The sequence below is a fragment of the Strigops habroptila genome, chromosome 3 (genome assembly GCF_004027225.2).
Source record: "Strigops habroptila isolate Jane chromosome 3, bStrHab1.2.pri, whole genome shotgun sequence".
In the NCBI taxonomy this organism is placed as follows: Eukaryota; Metazoa; Chordata; class Aves; order Psittaciformes; family Psittacidae; genus Strigops; species Strigops habroptila.
In genome coordinates, this window is record NC_044279.2 from 14,322,623 (window position 1) to 14,342,832 (window position 20,210).

The following is a 20,210-nucleotide window of genomic DNA, read 5'->3' on the forward strand; positions in this document are numbered from 1 at the left end:
ATCCCACAAAACCTCCCACTTTCTGATGTGCCTTGGAAAAAAAGTAGGGCTAACTACAGAGCAACAATCCTGAGAGGATGCTTGCTGAGGCAGGTAGTTCAAGCAGACCATCTGCTGGATTGTTGTTGGGGGGTGGGTTTAACCTATTCAAGAATTCCTGTTTCCAAAGACGACAAAAAATACTCTCCCCGACATGAATGTGATCAGGGACCTGCTTAGTGATTAATCCAGCTGAAGTCATTAACAGAAGACCCAGCTTTTACAGGAACAGTGGTGTTAGGACTCTTTCTTAATGGGATCCCTCAGAAAAACAGACAAACTCTAATGAAGGACCATCCAAACATCAGAGAAAAAGTCAGAACAAGCAAAGCACAATGGGCACTGAATCACAAAGAATGTTCAGTTTGTGTCACCTCTGTCCTGGTCCCAATAGAACCAGGAGCTGCCTGAAGAGGCAAGAGAGCAACAGCAAGGTGGAAATTACAGTAAAGTGTTAGAAAAGTGTTAAAGGAGAAACATTTTCAAAGGCTCCGGCACAGCAAGCCTGTGGTAACATGGACATCACAGAAAGCAAAGCATTCAGAATAAGTATGCCATGAGGGCACAGACACCCACTGTGCAAAGTATATGCCACACCTGGGAAAAAAGCTTTTCAGCAGAAATGACACAGCATTATTTTTGGCTACAATACACCCAAAAGAAAATAAAAAAGGATGGCTAAGAGAATTAGAAGTGCGTTTTTATAACAGAAGAAGAAATACCAAGCAAGATACTTCACCTACAGGAATATGTAACAGTGAATCCCAGAAAGAGGGAAAACACAGCAAGAAAGTCAGCACTGGATGCTGGGTCAGAGTCTAAAAACCTTTAACAGCATTTCCAAACTCATTCTGCCTCATGTTCCCTTCCTAAGTGACTTTTATTGTTTACATTCCCTGCTTAGTTATCCTGGATACAGTATTGATGTGGCTTTATTGCTCCTTATGCCTAAGATAACCCATACCTGTGAGGCATTTTCTACACATCCTCTGAGGGTATAGTACATAAACTATGAATTATTAAACTTAATAAAAATTGTAGCAGACTCAACAGACATAGGTCTTACCACAGAATAGAGTTTTGGAAATATTTTCCTTTTGTTTGTTTTTAAGCATCTACTGTAATACGCAAGATTGATCTGTCCACACTTACAGAGGTTACTTAACTGTCAAATTACAGTGACAATACCAAGTACGATTTAATCATTTATCTTTTAAAAGATATGGAGAAGATCTGAAGATACGGAGAAGCAACTGAAAGTAAATCAAACCTGTAAAAACCAACCAAACAAAAAACATCCCTCACCACCCCCCCAAAATTTAAGGCCTATTTGCCTAGACCTCACATACCTAGACATAGCAACTCACTCTCTAACAAGCAGTCCAATCTGATCTATGACAGTCAGCTGTGCACAAAGACCATTAAATTAAGCATTTACAACTGCTTCAAAAATAGTACTTCAAGGGAATGCTTCTGGTGTATCACCCACACCAGAAATACTTTCAGAGAAACTGCATGATATAAGGACTGAGAAGCAAAGTCACTGCTTTACACAGCAGACAAGAAGAAGAAAGAAAGGCAAAATACAAATCACCCCAAGATGAATTAGCTCCTCTAGCCACTGCCTAATAAAGTGATTATAAAACCTGACTATAAAATAAAGACCAAGAGTTAAAGCGAGAGAAAAGCACTACCTTCTCAAAATTACCCAAGAACCACAGCAGTTAATGACTTACCTATTAGTGATAGCACAAAACATTGGGGATAAACCCCAAAGAACTAACTCTCCCAGGAGGAGCGATAGGCTACCACACTCCAATTAAATCTAACAAGAGAACAGCATTACTACATAGATGTTTCAAAAATGCATGCGGAGTGATACAGGCAGGATGCAGCAGACAGATAGGAGCTCCAGTAAAACCATACTCAAGTAGAAAGGCAACTGTTACTGCATGCCAGCAATTTCATTATATGTATTCCCAAGGCAATAGCCCAAATAGGACTGTGATACAAACTTCAGCAGGAAAAACATAAGCAGGAACATTAGCAACAGCATTTTCAATAAAAGCACTGGGAAAAAAATATATACCTATCTAAATAAAAGGACAAGATACCTCTGATAAGGCAAGTCCTGTGAAATAAGGACATGGCTTCTGTACACGCTAAGCTGTGCAGGAAGCAGACTGCTTTTACCAGCTATTTAATGACAAGTCTCTTCAGTCTTCTATCCCACATACAAACCCAGTCTGCTTGCTGTACAGTGGCACCTACACCAAAGATATAATCAGCACATCTATTAACAAGTGTCTACTTGTAACAGACACATTTGGTATTTCAGAAGATCATTCACAGCCATAAGTAAATTCACACTGATTTTACCTGAACTAGTTTAAATCTTTTACATTCACACCAGTGAGGATTTGCTTCTCAAGTAGCACTGATACAACCCCCAATTAACTCCTCCTGACCAGCAGGCTAAAGCAAGTTTCATCAACAAGTACTATGATAATAATTCACCTATTCAAATGCATAAGATATACTGCAAACACAAAAGTGAAGACATTTCCTTTGCATCCAAGCAAATACACCTCGCTGTCCTCAGTCACCAACCATCCACACCAAGTGCTTTTGCAGAGCACCTCCTCTCTAGATAAGGACAATTTTACATACAAGAAAGTTTAACATCTTCACTTTAATCCAAGCTACAGTTTAGTGTCCCATTTTAGATGCCAACTTTAATTGCACCTCTTGGATTTTTTTAATTGATATTGCCACCTAGTGGTTTGTTTCAACAATATTAAATAATCATAAAAGCCAGCATGAGAACGTCAACAGCTACAGTAAGCTTGAGAAAACCAATCAGGTTTTTTTTCACCAATATAGAAAAATCTAATACTTCTATCCACAAAGGAGATGGCCAAGGACTACTTACAGAATTAAGCCTAAGATAGCACACTCTCTTTAAAATAAAATTATTTCTATGGGCGGAATAAAACAGTATCATCAAGTAATTTGGTTTACATTATGTAACAACCCAATATTGAATAATTCTCCAAACACATAATTTCAGAGAAAAAGTACCACTGCTAAAATCGATTTTTAAAGCTTATTTCTTTCACTTTCTTGAATACAAAATAAAGAGGAACATACTTCCCATCTGTCTGGCCTTTGATTAATTGTACATTTGCTGTTATACGTTTAATGGCAAGATGATCTAAGTACCCTAAATACAGGAAATAAAATGGAGAACAATGTAAAATAAATAAATAAATGAATGAATAACTAAAATAATATGTAGCCCATAAACAAGATGTTGCCATCGCTTGTAATTGGCCACAGGCTTTGTGTTAAGCTCATAACACAAGCCTTGGGACTTACTAGCTCTGTCTGAACGTGTCTTCACCTGCCTGGAGATTTGTTTTAGCATTGAACAGCAACAGTCTGCTGATCAAATGACTGTCACCTACCTATGTTTTAGCTATCACTTAGCTTTGCACAGTTGTGTGGTGTAGCACTTATTGTTATATATCTATCTTGAACCAACACATCAATAATAATTATTCTGAGTTAAGTGAACTATCTAATATGCTGGAATAAAAAGCAGTATAAGGGCGTAAAGACTAGAGAGTCACAGTACGAGACAGAAGCTGGGGGCTACAAACACCTCGCCACCAAGATAAGAACAGCCCAATAACTAAAGTATAATATAAAACTAATAATAATAATAGTGATAAGGGAAATAACACGGGGAGAGAATATAAAACTAAAAGGGGAAAGGAAAAAAAAAACAAAACAATAAAGACAAGCGATGCACAATACAATTGCAACCGATACGCAGCCCGACCCAAGCAGTGATCTGGGCCTTCCGGATTTCTGCCCCCAATTTCTATACTGGGCATGACGTGCTGTGGTATGGAATACCCTTTTGGCCAGTTTGGGTCAGGTGTCCTGTCTCTGCTTCCTCCTGGCTTCTCATGCCCCTCCTCCCTGGCAGAGCATGAGAGACTGAGAAGTCCTTGATCAAGGTAAGCATCACTTAGCAACAACTAAAACACTGGTGTGTTACCAGCATTGTTCTCAGACTGAAGCTGAAGCACAGCACTGCACCAGCTACCAGGAAGGAGAAAAATAACTGTTACAGCTGAACCCAGGCCAGCCACCAACATCAACCTCACAGACTTCCCAGTGGGGGCTCAGGAGGCTGATGACTGGCCATTTCCCTCCCTCCCAAATGAAACCATCCACCTTAGAAGGGTGGGCATAGCACAGAGAAAGAGCAGATACTACAAAGTTTGTACATTTATCATTTTGATCATATGCAATTTGAAACAAATACTAGTATCGCTAACTCAACTATCAATAATTCTGTGATTGGACCATTAAGACTTGCACGAGACTAACTGCAAATTCTTGACTCTGCAAACAGTGATCATTCCTTTTGCTTCTAACAAAATTTTGAGCGTAACAAATTCAAGCAACCTATCTGAAACTGAATGCAACAAAGTGGTGAGAAAAGACTAAGATTTGGAAGGAAAGCAGGTACAGATGGATCCGTTAGTAGCTATTAAGTCTGAGGTCCAATCTGCATTAGTACACCACCTCAGCAGTTGGAGGATGAGGATCATGCTGCAAACATGGGAGATAAGCAGTGAAGAACTTCAGGCTTAGAAAGCATACAGCTCCCCCAGTCACTAGATTCTCTTCCTCCTAGCCTCCATACAGAAAATAGCCAGTTCCGAATTAAGTTAATTTATCATCCTCTAAATATGACCACCAATGTGTTACTAGGAAAGGAAACAGCAAACAATTTTACTTATTTATACATACACACAGAGACATGCTCTTTACCTAAGTCCCAGTTTCCAATTTTCTCACTTATTCAAGCATTTTGGGTGTTTGCTTACACCAACTGGAGTGCATACACATTTGTTCCCCATCAGTGAAACCTACACTACTTCCCCTTTTCTGCTAAAGTGATGTTCCCCTTACTCAGCCTCTGCCCTGTCTTCTGTTTCCTTCCTTCAAATACCCCCCACCATATTCACGTATATCTGCTTAGATAAGGAAATGTCATTATACACTCACACACTTTTCATTCCGATACTCTAGGTATGTTTATTGGCAGCAAATCTGGGCTTTGCTGCTTTCCATTGCTGCTGATAAAAGCAGAAATGACATTCTATTCTGGGAAATTGAGTAAAAAAAGCTTTTAATTCTTGATAAAGTTTTAATTCCACATTATCTATGGTAATTCAGTTTGAAGGAAAGTATATCACTATAGACAGACACCAGGCAGCTTGGTTGTTTTTATTTCACTTGCTTATAACATTGTCATGCTTTGATGAGAATACCACAGGAAGCAAACCTATGAAGAAAGGTGGTATTATTAAGCAAAGAAGTAAAGAGGGGACCAATTTTTCTACTTCATTGTTTTCAGCCCCTCCTGAAACACTAACAGATTACACCCTTCATCCCTGTTACTAGGCTATTACCTTTGTAGAGTGTTAAAAGACTTTATGTACTGAGTTTAAATGGTATTTACAGACTCACAAGTTAAGTTTCTTACGTAAAGGCAATTTTTTATCTACATGCACAGACATAATCGTTATTTATTAACTATACCAACCAAGTACAAAATATGAAGTATGGCATACACGTCTTTTCAAAAATAAAATATTGGCAGAGTTGACAAAGAATCAACTGTGGAGGAAAAAAGCTTATTAACAATACAAACATGGAAAAACAATAAAGTATTTTTCTTATCACTGAAATGTTATCTTCAAACAGCTCCTTTATTGCCAATGTAAAATTCATGGTCTCAAACCTGAAATTCTGTGTGGAATAAAACCTGAGAGAAGGCTCTGAAAAACAGACTCTGAGCATTAGCTATCAACTCGTCTTCCTGCTGGAGATTGCTGCAAAGCTAAATCAAAGCCAAATCATTGCTAAATCAAACATGCCAGCGCCTGGTGCGCCACAGTTCAGAGTTTAACATACTAATTTAAACCATGTGCAGTTTCAATTCAACTTAATACTTCAGGCTGTGAACTGTAATTAGGACAGAGCTGGCACACGTTCAGTTCCATTGCCTACTGCCCTTAAAAACATTCTGAATAAACTAACAGGACGAGCAAGTTCTTCGCATTTTCTCCATCATGTCCTAATGGAACAACTCTGAAAGGTCCCACTTGTTCTGGATTGGGTTTTTTAAGTATTTGCTAACTCTTGCACTATTTCCATTATTTTTATCATAATTAATCTCATACTTGTTTGGATTTAAGAGAGACATTGTCAACATAAATAATGCCACCTTCGCATTTAAAAACTCAGTCACACTCTTCTGCTCAAATGTATGCCCTCCAGAAAGATGAAGTGAGGTTTCCTTCCCCACTTCTTGAAGAGATCACAAAGTGATTTTTAGCTATTTTTGAATCTCACAAAAAACTGGAAAGATTATTTTTTGCTGCCACATAACTCTTCAGTGTTAAAACAGACATGAAAGGGCTTTACCTTTTTCATAGTTCTATTTTTAAGGTGACTTTACTGCTTGACATAATTATCTAAAATGGGGATTAAATATTTTAAAGTGGGAAAAGAGCACAGCATTGCAAATATATTGGTCTACTTAAAATTCATCTCAAGTTTTTGTAATGCTACAATTAGGACAAGATATATAGCACCCTGTGAGACAGACGCTAGTGAGAGTCATTTTGGAAACACAAAATTAGATCAAAATGAGCACTTTAAAAGAATAACATCTTTATTCCCAAGACAAATATTCTCATTACACAAAACTGATTTTTCTGGCTTTAGAAATAAACATTAGAGAATACAGTTCTCAATAACCAGAACAGGAGAAATAAAATTATTTTCTACACCATACATTATTTTCTACACCATATATATATATAGAATATGCAGAAAGTTCGTGAGCTTTGTTGCAACATTTTTAGATAAACCAATCAATTCTTAATTACTTGTTTTGGACATCTGGTGAAAACCAGGTATTGTCTAGTAAATAAATAGTTTTAACCTAGTTTCTAGATGCTAAATTTACTAAACAACTTGGATTAGCAGTGAGAATGCAATACTGTAACTGATCCACACTAAAGACCAAAGTAGTTATCTAACAGGTATCTGGTGATGTAAAACAGAGTGGTAGCCTAAGCCTAGTTCTTTATAGCTCTATCTCACATTTAAAGTCAACTTGTGATTCACACATTGTGTTTTCACATCCAGCCTCTCAAGAACCTTGACTGGCAGGTGTGCCCAAATTATGTGTGCCCACAACAGCAATACCGAGCTCATCACAGAGCTCAAGTCCTGTTCCCAGGACTGCCTGTCGCTGATTAAGGACTGACTCTATAAAATGCACAGTGCTGGAAGCAACCACCAAAACTGCTGTGTGTCATCTCAACACTGCTGACACAGCCCAAGGCTTACAAGTTGTTATATAGGAAACATTTCTGGGGCGAAAAACTATGAAAACCCTAATTGACATTAAAAAAAGAGAGGCATTGCTCTAATAGCATTTGAGTAGAATTTGATTAAATGTCTAGGACCAGTACCATGGTCTTGGACACCAATATGTGCTGGAAAACTGAGTTACTAATATATTGTTGTATATAAAGCATGTGTACTGACATATACAAAGTAGGTAACCTCAAGCAACAAACTACCTTAAAGAAAAAAAAAAAAAAAAAGGAAAAAAAAGTGAAATGTTTTGGTTTTTTCTTTTCAGATACTATTATCTGTAAAGAGGATTCCTGTCCTTTTGAGCTAGAACTCGTAATAGTATTGTGAAGCTCCTGGTCTTTTCAAAGTTTCCCTGACACTGCTAAAATGTTAAAACATTCACCTAGGAACAGATTCTGGCAACAGGGATGTGTCATACTGTGCCTGGAGACACCAGAAAAGGGAACTTGAAAGGAAGTTTAAGTCTTTGATCTCCCCAGGGCTCCGTCTTTCATAAAAATGCTGAATTGTGACTATGTTAAAAACCATTTAATCACCCAAACAGCTTCATTCTGACCAAATCACACGTGTTTGTTTTGTAACTCAGAGTTACTTGGCTCAAGTCAACCAGCATGCAGACACCTGTGTACTAGTGAAACCTGATAACAACGCTTCCCTTTTAATCACTTGTCATCTAACTCCATCCGTCTGTTGCTCTTGATTATTCTGCAGAAGAGATGTAAAGCTACTGGCCAGCCCTTACACACCAAAGCCTAGCACGACCTATGGCTATGACTGACACTTGCACATGGCAGGTTGAAATAATAAGCTTGAAATCCCTCAGGCATCCAACTCTTATTTCACAGATGAGTGAATTATTGAGCTACTACTACACAAGAACAGGTACTGAAACTTGAAAACAAAGTTAGCTGTTCACAGCAACAGAGGAAATAACCTAAGTTCTTAGACTGATGACTTTAAATCCCAGGCTCATTTTGGCACCAAGCTCAGACCTGCAGATGGCATCAATGTCTATCGGAAAAGCAGCATTTCAGGCACACCCATTCCTTCAGCATTCTGCTCTCCTTGGCATGCTCCCCCACCCCTCCGTCATTACCTTACTGTGTTTGGGTTTATGAAAGCTCTTCTCAGACACACACTTCTACTGATTCACTCAGATTTAGTAGCTAACTCCAGTTTCAGAGCCCCATGAGTGCCACACGTCGGATCCCTCAAACCCTGTTTAGATCCAGGCTCACAAATACTGTCAGGCTTACGCATACCATCAGGTGTTGCAAGTGATCTACTGAGGTGGCCTTAAAAATCTAACAGCTGCCACAGTAATTTAAATCAAAGACATACCTACACCAGTATTACAGCACTCAGCGCCAGAAACACGTGTTTAGAGGTGACTACACAAAGCTTCAGCAAACACTGGCTTGGAAAGCCAAATTGCCCCAACAGTAGTATACGTAAAAACTACAAATGGTTCTAGTGTCTATTCTTACCCTTCTTAAACCCATCTACAATTTGGCCTCTACAACATATTGCAAAGCCACATTCTGCTATTTGTAACGTACAAAAAGTAGTATCTTTTCTTTACATTAAAGTCATTCTTTGGATACCACTGCTTTGTAATGAAAAAAAGGCAAGTTAATCGTTCTTCCCTTTCTTTGAGTATTTTCTAGTTCTACATCATCTTTTTTGAGATGTTAAGATGTGAACCACATAAGATGAGCACAAATACATTAAAATTTATATAGAAGCACAGCTCATTTTAAAATATTTTATAATTAGCTTTCTAACATTAAAATAGCCATTTACAAAATCTGGTTTAAATAATGTTGTCTTGTTATGTACCTTGCTTAACTACAGTCTTAGCTGCACTTAACTGTCATTCTTTTAGTAACTTCCTTAGAATCATAGAACTGTTAGGGCTGGAAAGGACTTTAAGATCATCTAGTTCCTTCTTGGATTTTAATAACTTATGCGTTATTTTTTTCCTAGAATTCAGCGTTCTACTGTTTTGTTCCTACAGGATACATAAGCTGCCCAACTAATCCTCACCAAAGGCGATCAGTGACCACTGGGTACCCAGATTCTAGCAGGTGAAAGGAATAAAACCAGCTGTCTTAGCACACTTCTGCAGTCCCGCACAGCACAACAGAGCGGGTCCAGCTCACCTAACTGCCCACAGCTCAGCAGGACAAACCCCAACCAAAGCCCAACCTTCCAAAGGCCCAGGAAAGGAATTCAGACTTGTTTTTTTCCTAAGCATACTGGAAGAGGGAGGAGTCACCCTCCTCCACTGACTGTACCTTCTAAGACACAGCTTAATCATGCATTTTTTCCCCCTTACAGCAACTTTTCAGTTAACCAGTGATGGAAACAGCACTTTATCACACCCACCTCCAGGCTCCATGCAACTACCTAAGGACCTCTTCTATAATGATTTCATACAAACATATGTGTCTCGGTCTATGAAGAAGGAAAAACGACAAATACAGGTGAGCAACAGCAGGAGGGCAGTGAGTGGGACACAGGCACAACCATTAAACAGAGAAATTACTGAGGTGAGATGGAAAACTAGAAGAAACAGATCAATGCAAAGGAAAAAAGACATGTCACAAGAGAATTTTCTTTAGAACCACAAATACAAGAGCACTACAATTTTAGTTCAGCTTAAATATTAGTAAACAATTGTTTCTAATACCAGAATTTAAGATACAGATATTGTACCTAGACAGCCCTGACCTTTATTGCTGCAACAAGAACAACAGTGATATTAAACTTTTTCCTCAGGGATAGGAAAATGTAATTGACCTCTAACTATGGAATTCTCCCATTTTAGAAAACTGCAAACTAAGCATTGACAATAGCTCAAGGCAACTGAAGCCCTTGATTCTTTTAATCTCCTACATTCAATTTATTGATTTTTAATCGACTAACTTCAGTTGAGGAAAACACAGTAAGGCATTAATACTGTCTAGAAGCATTATTTCACCAGAGTCTATTCTGTGGTTTGCCTTTAACAAACAAGTTCAAGATAAGATTCCTTTAGCACTAACACTCGAAGCAAGATTTCTTCAGCAAAACACTCAAAGACACAAACACTCTCCCGAGCAGAACATTACTTCATTATGCAGGACCTTGATATAAAAGTCAAAGTCTGCCAGCTGCTTTGCTGGAGAAAACCAGAATACATGGTATTTAGATATATGCACTGTTTTAATGATTTCCAAACATGTAGGCTAAATTAATAACAGCACACATGTAACAAAAAAAAAGTTACCTTTATGGAGGTTTACTTTGAAACTTAAACCATGTTTTTCAGCCAAAAAGCTTGTTCATAATGCCTTCTGTTAAATACAAAAAGTTATTTCTATGGTTATCTTAGGCTCAGGTACAAACTGCTGCAATTCTGCTCTGTAAAGTGCTTTATTACCCCGTGCTTATCTTTCCAGACATTTCTCCACATACCTTCTGTTCATTGTCAGAAATCCCTTCCAACACAATAGTTCCAAAAAGCAGAGCTCATCCTAAAAAGTGTATTACTGGGATAGAAAGGGAGGTATAGGAGGAAGACTACTACCAAAGCTCTGCCAACTTTAAATAGAACCATCCCTCTCACAATGCACTATAACTGTTAACTCACTGGGAAAAACAGAAAGCAAGGGTTATCAGTTCAAATATATGAAGGCTGAGACCAACAGTATTTTAAAGATAAGAATATTGTGAACTGTAAAAACAGATTGACAATTTTTTGTTCCTTTAAATACTAATAAAAGATTTTTTAAATCTTTTCTTTAAAAACAGCCTAGCAAAATGGGGCCCATCCCAAATTCCCCATAGGCAATTAGTACATAATTAGTTATTGATTATTAAAATACAGGCCAAATTACCAACGTAAGAGTTGGGCAGAATTACAACAGGAGTAATCAGTAAGAAAAGGAAAGGATTACGAATACAACTGCTATATAGTTGTGTTTTCATTTTTAACAGTCCTATCCATTTCCTCTGTAGAGAACTGAGGTCACTTTATTTGCTTTCATTAGCTATTGGTTAACTTTGGGTGCTATCCTTCCAAATCTTTCCTAGTTCTCCTCTTCAAAAGCTTAAATAAGCATTAGCTTCTCTGACATTCTTCAGTAAATCATGCCAAGAACAAAAAAAAAAAAAAGGTAAAAAAAAATCCCTACACCAAAAAACCCACCAACAACCTCACATGCATTACAATTGAGGGGCAGATACAAGACCACCTCAGGCTGAGAGGCCATGGTCACTCTCATAAAGGAAGCCCAAGAGGCATATCTGTAGCCTTTGACCAGTGAACAAAATCCAACCAGCAAATACCCAAGGGCACAGCAACTACCTGATAGTATCTACTTTTAAGAAAAACAATTTAGTTGTCACAATACAAAATTATTATTTTGTCTAAGCATAACAAACACACTTGAAGCACTGAAACAGTTCTCTAATTTCCTGGACACTAACTTTTTAGCGTTCCTCATCCATACCATACCTTCCTTCAAACAAGGATTAAAATATTTAACTTCTATATACATAATTGTGTATGTGTATATATATATATGTTTGTGTGCATAGTAGCAAATCTAGTAGCATTTTCACATGAGAAAACAGGAAAAGGAAGCTAGATAAGGCTTACTATCTAAAGTTCATTGTCTTATGCAATCAGAACCAGAGATCAAACGAAAATGGTTTTCAGCATAAACTCTTTTATTACAGACACTAGGAAGACAAACTGATCAGCAATCAGTGAAACCACTCAAAGTACAGGTATGCTTACAAGAAGTATATGCGGTTTCCGTTACTCCCCTACAGTTCACTAGTTAATGCAGTAGTTGTTCACCTTTGCCACTAGCTTTCGTGGTGAAAAGATGACAATCCTTAAAGATCACAATCTTGAAAAACATGAATGGGATTTAAAACAAAAATAAGATTTTAAATACAAAATCCTTGTCTTTTAGGAGTAAATTAATAAATGTCTTGTGCCTGTTCCTCAACAGGACCAGCAGTTCTCCTCTAAATGAAGAAATGGAGAGAGACTTTAATACGATACAATGTTCTGACTGTATGTTTTTATTGTCCCACATTTCAATTTCTTTACTGGAATGTCCAGCTTAGATACATTCACTTCTACCACTCTTACTGCTCCAGAAAATGCTTGGGACTGACCACAAACTCTGAGAAGATTCATGCTGTGAGGCGGCAATCAAAAAGTTGAATATCTAGCACAGCCATAACAAGAACAGGCTTCTCTCCAGCTCTGACTTTTGCCCTATGTCTAGATAATCTATGGTCACCAAAAAAGACTGCATGCATGCCTTCCGATCTTTTTTTCACACACACTAAGCCACTGAAATAATCGCAAAGGTATTTAGGACACCATCAAGAAGCCAAGTAATAAAGGAATTCTTTCCTTCATGTTAATGTATGGGAATTCAGTGAAGTTATCCAAAACTAAAATTAATTTGATTTGGTCTAGTCATTATCAAACTAAATTACATTTGTTATACAACTTGACGTTTTTATTTATTCAGTTAAAGACTGTTGAATTGTAGTTAAAAAAAAAGTTGATAGCTTCTACAGTCTGCCATCATCTTGAGGACAAAGGGAAGACATAGATGTCCATATTTTGAAATCCCATCCACAAAATTTATTACCATCCTATTTCATAATTACAAATAAGTAAGTGTTAAAAAAATAAAAATGCACTGCAGAAAAAGTGCTCTAATCATCATGAATATTACACCCCAACAGCTCATCTCACTATGATCTCAAACATGAATGTAGTCATTTTCCCTCCCCCACAAACGCACTCTTGTTTAACATAACCCCAACGAACCAGTTTATCTTCCTTAATAAAACAACCGTTATACTAAAATCAATGTTTTTTCATCAAATAAAATTATTACAAATGAAATTCAGGTCCCAGGATGGCATCTCTATTCATTGCCTGTTTGAAATCTGACACAGCCCAGGAGCCCGGTGCAGGCTATGATGTGCGCGGCTGCAGACCAGCCCTGCTGACAGGGACCTGCGCATGCTGGTGGACAACAAAGCTTAACACAAGTCAGCACTACACCGCAGCAAGGAAGGCAAATCCCACCCCGGCTACGTCCACACAGGCATTACCAGCAGAGGTAGAGATGCAATCATCCCACTCTACTCAGCACTTCTCAGGTCATACATGGAGTACTGTGCCCAGTTCTGGTCCCCACAACTGGAAAAATACATGGACAGACTGGAGAGGGTCCAAAGGAGGGCCATGAATGATCAAAGGGCTGGAGAACCCTTTAGGGAAAGGCTGAAGGAGTTAAGCCTCTTCTACCTGGAGATCAAAAGGCCTGGGGGGACCTCACAGTGTTCCAATACTTAAAGGGTAGCTACAAAGAGGATTAGTCTCTCTTTTCATAAGGAGCCACACAGAAAGGACAAGGGACAACAGCTACAAGTTGCACTGGGAGGTTTCATCTTGATATAAGAAAAAATTTTACAGTGAGAACAATTAATCCCTGGACCATCATCCCCAGGGACATGGTGGAGTCGCCACACTGGAGATTTTCAAGATGTGGCTGGAGAAGGTGCTAGACAATCTCACCTAGCCTCCACTTCCCACAAAAGGTTGGGCTGGATGATCTTTCAAGGTCACTTCCTGGGCTGTTCTGATTCTCTTCTATGAAAAAGGCATGAATCTTGGCAAATTTGTATAATCACATAATTCTTTGATAACAGACACTCTGACACTTACATGACAAAAACTAGTTTCATTATACAAACCTGCAAGTAGACCTCTACAGAATATTAAAAATTCTGGAGCCATTCCCATTTCTGAACTTAAGTTTAATAGAGCTGCAGGACGTTTTCTTACTACATGACACACAGTTCAAAACAGAAAGGTGAACACTTAGTAACAGACGTCCTACTTTACACTGAAATTTACTCTAGATTCCACTGGATCCCACAGTCTTTGATATGTGTTTTATCATCACATTACAAAGATGAATATTGGACCGATTCAGACATTCAAGATCAAACATGTCACAACACCTTCTTTAAATTCCTGTAATCTCGATATATGCAATTATTTACTTCTTTACGAAATGGCTAGTAGTATTATATCTATACAACTAAAATCAGCCCTGAAATATAGCTAGTTTAATGAAATATTAAAATTTGACAGAAACAGGAAGATAAAGCTCCAATTAAAGTATTCTTCACAAGAAGACAAAAGGCTATTAAGAAAGAAGGCAAGAGCAGCAATCCCCATCAACATCATGTTTTGAATAAATACTCCTAACAACACTGAGTGGACTTCCCAAGCTGATCCACCCTAGGATATATATTCACTCCAGGATATCCACATGTTGTGGCGTTGCACCACTGGCGGTCAAAAAGGCCATTCCACGCATTTCACATATGCACACTTCCACCCTCACGCTCTTACCCGTGGAAAAGCTAATGAAAAAACTTGGGCAGCGTTTGCAAAACTTCCACAAGCAAAAAATAAATGAAGCTAATGAAAGCTGGACTTTCATGTTATGCACTGTAACACTGCACTGTTCTCCTCAAAGAGTTACTGAAAGAGGCTGAAAAACACTGTGGGAGAGAAACACCGACAAAGCAAGCAGTGAATTATTTTCAGACATTTAAGATTCCATAATAATGTCATATGTCCAAAACCTTCATAGCTGGACAATACCTGTGGGTCTAATAAGTTAGTCATCTGGAAGTGCACAGTATGGAAATCTGGCACTTCCCATGTTATCTAACATATATGTTTTTCACCGTTACAAAGCAATACCACATGGCCTCTATCACCCGTTCTAAAGTACTGCTTAAAGACAAAAGCAAAAATCTCACTCCACAGGAAAATGGAATTTTGAAAAGTTGACCTTGATATCTGGATTTATGCTTTTGTATTTAAGCATTCATCACAATCCTCTCTCCATACATCCACACATCATCACCTGGATTTTTTTACATACAAAACCTCTCTCAATGCAGATCTCCATTTAAGGAGAAATAATTCACAGAGGACCTGAATTAACCATTTTGATTGATCCTTTGTCCGATTCAAAAAATATATAAGCAGTTTGTACACAGTGCATGCAAATCTATCTATTCTAACCAAAATCAAGTTCTGTTATCTTAAACTAGTGAGACGTTATTCTTTTTCAGAAGCCTGGATGGCTGAATTCAAATAAAGGCCATATCAAGTAGATTTTATTATTACATGCAATTTTAGATGTAGTCTTGATTCAAGACAAAGCGCTTTCTCTTCAGAACACAAGACACTTCAACTTTCTTACTTTTCCACCCTATTATATGGATTCACCTCCACCAGTTCTCATCATTGATTTAAGAGATCAACAGAGAGCAGTTACAGGACCAGCTCACAGCCTTCTATAGCAATTAAGGTCATAACGGACAAAAAGCTATTCAGTGTTAAAAAGCACTGTTATCTTTTCTTCTTCTTGTGTCATCATCTTAATACTCTTCAAACAAAAGCCTGCAAGTAAGCTACAATGCGATATAACTCTCCTACCCAATTCTAGAAAAGGAATCCTGCAGTTCCTTTGAAGCGCATTGTTACCAGCAACAATGGAAGTTGCTCCATAAAGCTATGACCCGGCAGAGAACAGTCTTCCCGAGAATCACAGTTTAAAAAAACCCAGCTTTGGATTCAAAACTAAGTTACCATTTTCACATAGTGAACAAATTCACTACAGGGAGCTTTCAGTACAGAATGTCCACCCCTCAAATAGACATTTTCATTTGCAGCTACTGTGCATTTGATGTGCATCAGAGATACAGTATGGCTCTAACTCACTAGTATACACTGAAGCAGTTGAATTTAAAGCAAGGCTAGGAACAGGACAAAAGAGATACTTTTGCTGAGATTGTCTTCTGAAATCATGTCCAATGCTGGTTTTACTTTGGGGGCCTAAACTGTTTAGCGACAAGGAGATTTAAAAAACTTGAAAAGGGTTTCCCTTTCATAAAGAAGCATAAAACAGATTAGGAGGTCTCCATAGAATAAAAGTGGTTTGAAGAGAAAAGAAAACACACGTTGCGGAAAAGAAATGATGGCTCTGTTGTCTATCACAGCAAAACCACAGTTTCCCGAGACGACTGAACAGATTGGGCCATTGCATCTGGAAATGCCGACTCAGTATGGCAAATGTCCAGCTACTGACTGTGCACCCTGACTTAACAGTAGCCAGTTTCTTCAGCAAACACAAAGAGAGTACCACTTCTGCGCTTACTAAGTGTCTGTGAAAGCAAATTTTTGACAAACTCATTCAGTAAGACATGCCAAGGCAGCCCTGCTAAGAAATGTATGAAGCACTATCATCTAAGTAGAACAGAAGTTTATTAATAACCTTGTGGTTAAGTCTGAACTGAAAGCTACAAAACAACTCTGAGCCTAGAGTTACACTAAAATTCAACCTATTTCTGCTTTCAAAGTGGTAAAACAAATCCACATAATGTTACAAATTGACTTTCCAGAAGAGTTTTGGAAACAGGTTCCCATGTTTCCAATCAGACCACACATCTTGTACATAAAAGATTGTTTCCATCGCAATAGCTCCAAATTCACACAACTGAAATCATAACACAGCTTTCATACAATGCTGGAGGAAACAACAGTAGCAGAACAGGATGTGAACAAAAGTTAGTTGTCAAAGCCTGACAACCACTACGGCAGCATTTCATCTCACATTATTTTTACCCATCTCAAAGGGGAAAAAAAAAGCCCATCCATTATAACTGAAAAAAAAAACCCCTCCCAACAAAGTAAACCTCCAGGGTCAGAGATGTATTAGTATTTCTTTCTATAGAAATCAGAAGGAAGACGATCTTGCCCCTTGAATCATTTCCCATAGCACATAGCAACATCTTTACCCCATCACATCTATATCCATCTATCCACCATAAACCACTTCCCAGTTCTACAGACTGACCAACTAGGAGGAAAGGGGGATGAGGAACATCAGGATGTATGTTTCCCTGTCAGAACAAAGCAGGTAGACACAATCACCAAAGAACAAAAGCAAAGACAAGAGTCTATTGGTGACTTAATGAGTCACCAATAAAGTCTCACTGAACAAAATACAGTAAGAGGCAGTGAGGGAAGCACGCAACCCTACTAGGAGAAAAAAGAAAAATAGGGAGGAGTCCAAAGTCACGTTACCCTACAAAAGAGCAGTTAAAGTGGGAAGACTATAGAGATGAATGTTCCTACGTGGTTCAGTGGAAACAGGTGGTGTGAGAATGAGAAAAGATGAAGTGGACAGTCAAAAGAACATGAAAAGTTAGCAGGAGACCAGGGGGAGGAGGAGCAAAAAAAACCAGACCATGATTTCTGTCCGTTTCTGCAAGACCAACAGAGATCTAAACAACCAAAAAAATACTGTTATCGGCATTGCTGGCAGCTAGACACAACTGGGCAGGGGAATAATAACCTGCTGGTACCGAGCAGGTGGCAGCGAGCAGGATGCGTGTATCAGGCAGAACGAGAACAGAATTGACTACAGATGGGACAATGCCGCCAGAGAGCGAGCTCAGAAGAGACAGCACAAGGAGGGAAAGAAGACCACGAAGATGGGACAGCTGGAGGATGATTCAAAAGGGACGCGAGGGCTGTGAAGCCCGAGCCAGCGCGGACCCCCTACGAACAGGGGCTTCTAGAGACCAGCGCCGCAGGGGAGACCCCGCTCCGGGAACGGTCCCCGGTGGGACGCGGCGACACCCCCTGTGGTGGGCCCGGCCCCGGCGCGGTGCGGGCAGGGAGGGTGCTGTGCTCCGCTCCGCTCTGCCCGTCCGTCCCGGCGGCGGGCGCGGGGCAACTCCCGCGTGAAACCAAAGTACCGGGGCCGGGCCGCGGGACCGCCCGGGCGGGCGTTACGGGCGGCGCGAGGGAAGCGTGAGGGAAGGACGGGCAGCGGCGGCGTCCCGGCGGGCCCCGTACTCACTTTTTGTGGGGCGGCGGGTGCTTGTCCCTCCTGCCGCCCGCCGCGGACTGCTTGGGCCGCCGCCTGCGGGCCTGCAGCGCCAGCACTGCCGGGGAGAAGAGAACACACCGGAGCCGGCATGAGTGGTGGTGGCGGCCACTCAGCACCCCCCATCCCTGCTCCCGCCGCCGCCGCCCGGCACAACGCGGTACCTTTGCGCGAGTTCATCGCCCCGCGCCGTACGCTGCTCGGCGGGCGCGCCGCTCCCCGGCTGACCCGAACCCGGGCCCAATCCCAGCCCCGCTCCCGGCTCCGCCGCCACCAGCCGCGCCCGCGCGCCGGGCACCGGCCGGCAGCACCGGCACCCCCGCCCCGCCCCGCGCCGCCGCACTGCGCAGGCGCGGCCCGGCCGGCGGGGCAGCGGCCGGAAAGGCGGGGGCGGGGCGGTGGCAGGTGGCGGCGCGCGGCGGGGGGGAACGCACCTGAGGGGCGGCCCGGGCCGGCCCCTCCGCGCCCAGCTGCGGGGCGGCAGGGAGGGCTCCGGGTGCCCCCTCCGCGGGGCCGCAGCGGGGCCGCCGCCGGGGTGCGGCTGTGCCGAGCCAACTCGAGTTAGTTGTGACAAGTTTTGGGTTGTGGTGGGAGTAGCAGAGCGATCGCCCTGTGGCTGCGCCATGCTGGGAGCTGTGAGGAGAGAAGGGGGAGAGAGGTGGCTGTCCGCCTGCTCGGCGGCAGCTGGGGAGAGATCAGCTTTAGCTTGTCCCGAGACCTGCTTGGGGTTAGATGCCAGAACCAATTAACCTCATGACACAAATACAGGGAAATTAGATTTCCTTAATGCTGATTCTAAGTTACTTGTCATGACGGATAACTCTTGGCAGTTGTCTTTTTCGTGCCAGCGAAGTCTTGTTGCCCATGATAAAAGGGCACTATTCAGAGTTGGCCTAGTAATAGCCAGTTGGAAACTGTCACTTCTTCGATGAGCTGTGCACAGCGTGGATCAATTTTTGACAGCGTTATGACTGAAATTTTGTGTTGTCTATAACAACACCTGGTGCAGAAGATGATCTGGGTCATATCAAACACTCCAATATGAATGTGAGGCTTGTCTGGCTTATCTTCACATGGGACTGGAATTCAAAGGCATAGTAACTGAAAAATAATGGAGGACAGTCATTAAATTCCCAGGCAGAACTGCCTCCTTGAATAGCAAGACAAAGAATCCATAAGGATGAAGATCTAAAAGCAGCTGTGGTTAAGGTATTGTGAGAGTGAAGGGAACTAGCAGTAATCGCTGGTCTTAAGTAATTGGATCATTGAGATCTCAATTAGACAGAAAATGGAGTCCCTGGTTACGGTTAGCTCAGCTTAGGAGTGGGAGAGGAACACAAAGATAAAGCTAGAGAACGTAAAGCAGAGGTACCACAATATATAATACTTTGTTGTCTGACTAGAGAGCCTAATGTACAGAAAACAACCGGACCATAAAGTTCCTAAACTACAGCTCTCCTGAGGCACTAAGAGCTATGCTGCTGAACCAAAACATTTTGTGTCTCATTCTCCATCATAAAAGAACACAGTAAAAAAAACATTTCCAGTATAAACTGCTGGGGTAAGGCACAGCGTTGGTATGTTCCCTGTCTCCCTTGTGGTTAGTCTTTTAGTGATAACTAAGTGCGATAGGTCAGGCAATAGAACGCTTTATTGAAATTTTGAAGCCTTTCTGCTAAGAAAGTTTAG

At 40.6% G+C, this 20,210-nt stretch overlaps 1 protein-coding gene across 3 annotated transcripts in view; it reads right to left on the reverse strand.

Moving 5' to 3' along the window:
* Positions 1-18,981, reverse strand: part of SRPK2 (SRSF protein kinase 2) — a 144,028-nt gene extending 125,047 nt beyond the window's left edge. For 2 of the 3 annotated variants that reach the window (XM_030478858.2, XM_030478862.2), the window contains exons 1-2: positions 18,686-18,981; positions 18,495-18,579 (exon numbers count right to left, since the gene is read on the reverse strand). In XM_030478858.2, the coding sequence (XP_030334718.1) occupies positions 18,495-18,579; positions 18,686-18,701 (101 nt within the window). In that variant the 5' untranslated portion in view covers positions 18,702-18,981. The remainder of the gene's footprint in view (positions 1-18,494; positions 18,580-18,685) is intronic. The other variant, XM_030478861.1, reaches the window with a different exon arrangement.
* Positions 18,982-20,210: the final 1,229 nt, after the last annotated feature.